This window comes from Poecilia reticulata, chromosome 17 (genome assembly GCF_904066995.2).
Source record: "Poecilia reticulata chromosome 17, P_reticulata-male-v2, whole genome shotgun sequence".
Taxonomy (NCBI): domain Eukaryota; kingdom Metazoa; phylum Chordata; class Actinopteri; order Cyprinodontiformes; family Poeciliidae; genus Poecilia; species Poecilia reticulata.
This window is the reverse complement of record NC_088846.1, coordinates 6218232-6224231: the sequence shown is the minus strand read 5'-3', so window position 1 is coordinate 6224231 and position 6000 is coordinate 6218232. Positions and strand designations below refer to the sequence as shown.

At 40.5% G+C, this 6000-nt stretch overlaps 1 protein-coding gene across 2 annotated transcripts in view; it reads right to left on the bottom strand.

The window, feature by feature from the left end:
• Window positions 1-458: 458 nt before the first annotated feature.
• Window positions 459-6000, bottom strand: part of dnm3b (dynamin 3b) — a 30173-nt gene continuing 24631 nt past the window's right edge. For both annotated transcript variants that reach the window (XM_008433163.3, XM_008433164.3), the window contains 3 exons: window positions 5196-5431; window positions 4935-5108; window positions 459-2852 (listed from right to left, as the gene is read on the bottom strand). In XM_008433163.3, the coding sequence (XP_008431385.1) occupies window positions 2810-2852; window positions 4935-5108; window positions 5196-5431 (453 nt within the window). In that variant the 3' untranslated portion in view covers window positions 459-2809. The remainder of the gene's footprint in view (window positions 2853-4934; window positions 5109-5195; window positions 5432-6000) is intronic.

Sequence of the window (6000 nt, the reverse complement as noted above, 5' to 3'; positions counted from 1 at the left end):
CTTGTGTTTTAATCTACTTCCTCCTTCAAACTTGTCCACTTGAATTTTGTATCTCTGCAGCAAAACATTTGCGCTCTAAATGAAAACACAGCAAGGATTTCTGGGAAATTTGGTTACGGTAAAACCCAATGGAAAGATGTGTGTGTCATACTGTTAAAACTTTATAGCCTGGTTGATACGATCCATTGAGATGATTTACTAACCGGTGTTTACTACAGAACTGTTGCATCACGCACCTCATTTTGTCCAAAAAAGGTCACCGCACCGACTAAATCACATATTACACCTAAAGGGAGTCATCAGTCAAACTCTGGCTCAGACATGTAAAGCTTAACGTCTTGTTACTCAAATGCAACTCCAAAAACCTTACATAGCTAATACGTATTCATTTGTGATGTTCCGTCTCATAGGCTTCAAATCCACATTCTTACACAAGAATCACTCTGTTGACAAGGAAGGACATTATGAGGAAGAAGTTTATTGAGGAGCAATACAGACACAGAAAATTAACAACTTGTGCATTTCCAAATTGAACAACACGTTCTCTGCTAAACAATTTTAGACAATTTCACATCAACTGGAATCTTTAGCTTCATTTCTTTTTCTTCATTTCATGATTCTCCTTCTGTGTTTAACTTTGGCAATAAAGAATTATAATCCATGCCATTAAGGCAGTCTAAATTAGAGAGAGGAGAGAATATAGTGAATACAGACAAAGAGAACGATTAAAGCGCTAGGATTCTTGACGAGGTCTGTAAAGTCCACTGGTACACTATGTCCTTATCATTACCTATATACATCAGAATACAGCTTAGGCTTACATACACAATAACAAAGTGACAGAGAAGCACTTGAACACTGACGATACGACCTTAAGCTCTGATACAAATGCTGACGGAGCGGGGTCTGGGTTTTGAGTGGAAACAACGAGTGGGCTGAAACAAGAGGGGAAGTTTGTGATGGGTATAAACGTTTGGGTCAGACCTGAGAAAAAAAGGCTAACTGGAGGGAACCCATTGGCATCCGGAATAGACTCTTATCCTCCGCCTGTAATCCTCTATGGATCCACTCTGAAAACAGCTGGGTAATTTCTTAAGCAGAAATGTTGTGTTAGAAACTGGGTAGTTTTAACCAAACACTGGGCCTAGCATCAAGACCAAGTTTGATGGGTTAAGCTAGCAGGAGCCTCATCACTCTTCACAGACCGCCATTTTGAATGGTCAGCAAAGAGTCGCAACCGCGAGTTAAAAGGTGAAAACAGTATGATGGAGGTTTGGATTAAACTAAGGTAGTATGTACTTATTTGCTATCTTTCCACCGAAGGACAACCAGTTCATAGCTAACGTTTTTAAATTAAGTTTGAAACAAAATCCCGAATATGAAAACCTGGAAAACTGAAACGTTTTGATTTCAGACAACAATAGATTTCCTTTAACATTTTTATGATGACGTGAATTTTTACATTTCAATCGTGATTAATCAAAGTGCTAGAGTACAATTTATTTAATAATTTTTTTTTTATCAATTGACAGCACTACTTTTAACATATTTTGGGTAAAATTAATGCTGGCGCTAACCCATAACCAAACGTGTTGCGCTAAATCAACTCGTTGACCCAGGACTCAGTAACAACCTAAATTGGGTCTATTTAAACCCAGCCGTTTTAAGAATGTAGATGAATGGAGCATCAAATAAGTTGTTCTGCCTTTGCTTTTTGTTTTTGTTGTTTAATTGTTAGTTTTTACCAAAGCTTCAGTTCCAGTCAGCATCTGAATGGGAGCTTGAGGCCCTTCGGTTCGGGGGTCACAATCTGACCATGGTACAGCACAGGTGGACACCTATGGCGAGGTTAAACGTGTTGTCGAGGCTGTTTTTCCATATAGAGAATATCGAAGGTGCTCCTCAGCCTTGCTATGTGTGTATGGCTGCTACTACAACACAGGAACAGCTCACAAAAGTCAAACACTGAATGTTCCCCCCGCAGGGTTTTTTTTTTATATGATTCATCATTAACAGCTTTGACAGTGAAAACAAACAGAACTGAAACGCCAACAAACGTGCAGAGACGGCACATGCACACGTGTCCTCACACACACACGCACACACACGCACGCACACACACACACACGCACACACACGCACATGTACAATGTATTATTCACACAGAAAGAAACAAACAAAAAAAAAACACGCTTATACGCACTTATACTAAGATACAACTTCTGTTCCTAAAAGAACATCAACACTCAGCGGGGGAGAGGGGGACGGGGGCATTATACAATAAATTAATACAATACTAAATCAAACTCAGCCTACATATAGGCAAATTAATCCCTCCCCCGAAAACACGCACACACACGCATACACTCCCATGCAATAAAAGCAGCTTATGTGGCATGCTGCGTTTTGGAATGAGTAGGGCAGTATGACTGCTGAGCCTATTTTTTATTTGTTTTTTTGTTTTTGTTTTTTTTATGTAGAAGCAGCGACTGGGGGTGCTGGTTGAACCGTAGGGGTTGTAGGTATGAGAGGGAAAGGGAGGGTGGGGGTTTCAGGGTAGTGGACCTGCTAAGCGAACCTGGATCACAGGTGAGCAACAAGCGCACATATACATACACCACAAGACGAGTACCGTACTGTACATAAATATATGAACGTCTTCACCTGGCGGGAAACTGAGGTTGAAGGGGTCAAAGACTTTGGCGGGCGTCTTCGCTAAGGAGAGACGAGGACAGCAGAGCCATGGCTAAGAGAGAGGCGTGGGAGACAGGAGGAGAGCGGACGAGGGGAAGTCACCCCGGTTGGGTGATTATGGCGGGGCTTGTCTTGTAGGAGACGGCGGTGGTCGCCGGCTGGAGAGCGGTGATGCGTCGAAGAGCAGAGGAAGAAGAACAGATTGATTTGATAAGAAAATAGATGTATATGGTATATTTTCCCCCCACAATAAGGCAAGTATTTGGGCGTCATATACAGAAATGAGCAGGCCTGTCACGATAACAAATTTTGCCGGATGATAAATTGTCCCAGAAGTTATCGCGATAAATGATTATATTGTCGTCTTGAGACCGTTTTCAAGTAAATTTAAGTAATTCTAACGAACATTTAACACTGCAGCTGGAAGACATTTTAAATATCCAAACACAATGAAATAAAATAAATTATGAAGTCAATGTAAAGAAAACTGTCCTTCAAAAAAAGGTCTAGTTGAGACCAATGAACCTGACTGAAGACTTTTATCATCCAATTTATAGTTGAAAGAAAAGAGGAAAACAATAAATCCAGCAGATGGAAATTATTGAGCTCGTTTTAATTTAACACGAGACAGGTCTAGGAATGAGCTTCACTTTAAAAGCTTAACCTGCCTTCACCTCTTTACAGATGACAACGTTTATACTTAAGCTAGCCTGTTAGCAATTAACAGTCACCATGAAAGCTCACAGTATATCCCCTATATGTATTGGTTAGCCGATTTTCACTCTTCAGAGTCTCTTAATCCATCCCTGGCCGCTCAAACACTATTAGTCCAAAAGAATGACATAAAAAGATTAGAAGACGTGTGAATGCAAAGCTTCCTCGTTACCATAGAAACTGCTGGGCACTCCAGCTTGCCTCCACAGCAAAGAGCGTAGGTGGAGAATGAGAAACGTTGCTGAGAAGTTGCTGTCAAGATTACAATGAGCAGCATGTGCAAGAATAAATTATAAAACTGTGAAGTGGCTGCCTCTGCCTGCGCATATAAAGCTGTCCTTTACTTAAAGGTCGGTGGTCATCTTTGGAAAACTACTAAATAAATGTGTTTCACATCCGTAAGTCATCCTCACTGATTCATAGTAGCTCATTATGTAGGACAACCCATCCTGTAGTTGTGAAACAGTAACTAATACATTATGTCTGCACACATTAATGTGCTGCTGACTATATGCTGATGACTATAGGATTGATCAGCCTCACACTGAGGAAGAGTGATTCAGGCAGTGACGCATGCTTAGTGCAAGCTTCATGCCAACGTGAATCTTTAGATATGTTAACTTTGAACAGAAAGAGTATGCAATATAAAAATGTAAAGGCTTATTAAAATAATGTCACTGGATGAGCAGCCAGGGCCACACTTCAGAAAAGGTTTTCTGAGGGCCCTAATTTTTTGAGGGCACCAAAGATTTTTCTTTCTTTTCTTTTTTGAAGGAATGGAGGTTTTGCGATGTTGTACTTCATATAAGTTGTGTTGTATTCATATTTTGGGATTTCTATTAATTTAAACAATATTCAGATATTTGAATATTATGAAGTTGAAGTCGATTTTTTGGAAACAACGTAGAGCTGTTGGCCAGGTGATGTATTAAACCTACCATGCATCAGTTCATGGCCGCTCATCCATAAAACAATATATTAATGTACTGTAATTTTCATTAGAAAAATAATTTTTCCTTAGTGGACAAGGCACCAAACCTGTCTCCAGCCCAGGACTTACATCCTTGTAAATCCACCCTTGATTGTAGTCAATGTGTAAAGGGATAGTTCATGATTACTTTGAAGAAATAAAGACGCTAAGACTGTTATCTATTTTACTGCAGGTTAGATATTACTTGTTGGTCATCCTTAAGCAAAATCTTACCTAAAACACTCTAAACTAATCCTTTGAAGCTCCTCCTTTTCACATTAAACCCGATGTAATGTTGTGAATAAACTGTTTATGTGCTCAGCTAGTTTCCAAAGCTTGTGGTTAGCTAATTTGGCTATAGCTTGTAAATTTGCAAGGTACATCTACTTTAGCTCAGTAATTTTTTTAAATTGCATTTTTGTACATTCAGCAATGTACTTTCCTCATTAGGCTTTAAAATACATTTTACCTTCAGTGACTTGGTAATTCTTTAGAAACAGAATAAAATCTTTTGAATTAAATATCACAAAGTTTTAAAGGTGATGACTGTGTTTACCTGGGGATGCTAGGGGGGGCCCTGTTGGGGCGGCTGGGTGCCTGGGGGCTATCAGCACTGTTATTGAAGGGTCCCAAAGGTCCTGGACGGTTTGGTGGTGGTGGGGCCCCTCTGGGCGCTGGCCGCTGGCCCGAAGACATCCTTCTGGGGGCCGTGGGACTCGGAGGAGGAGACCTGGACAGCAGAACGGATGTGATAAAAAGAAAAGAACAGCAAAAGTCAAGGCTTCCTGACCTTGATTTCGGTTAATTTCCAACTTACCTGCGACCGCCGGTGGATCCTCCCACCCAGGAGTTGTCAACAGGCGGAGGCATGGGGGTTGTGATGGTGGATGTAGAGATGTCACCTATGATGGCCAGGGCCTCCTTCAGGGCCTGGTGGGTCCTCAGCACCTCGTCCCTCCTCTGGGCCTGCTCCTGGGACTCATCCATCAGGGCATTCTGGTCACCTGCAGAGTACAGGCACGCCAGCAGCTCTGCATTGATGAAGTCCTTCACCTTTTGACAAGACCAAACAGTAAAGCAGAAAGAATTAGAGTGGTAAAACTTTAAGTTAAGTACCAGTGTCCCTGTCTTTAATTTTACCATGTATAAGCTTGATAAATTATCTGTATTGAGAGTTTCTGACAAAACTCAATTTCAAATACTTGTTGTTGGTACAGTCTGTAATTATGTCAGCCACAACTGCAGCTTGGCGCAGCTTGAGCACTAGTCATTAAGTTTTACAACTGTAAAGACAAACTGCTAGGTTTCTGAAGTAGCAGCATGAAGTTATTTTGTGAGTTTTATCTGCAATGGATTAAAATACAGCTGAGCTGAAAACGGTTTTGAGATGAAGCAGCAACAAATGGGAAAGCAAAATGGAAACACTATCTACCTTAAGTTTGCTACGTAAGCACAAATGCTTAAATTAAAATGAACTACACTATTCTTTTTTATAAACAAGCTCAATGCTGTGGGCAGCAGTTATCTGGATATGAACAGGATTTTCTAAAAAATGTTTGACAGTTCTCACAAATTTAAGAAAACAGCATTTAAGTTGCTAATTAGCTTAAATGAAAACGGTT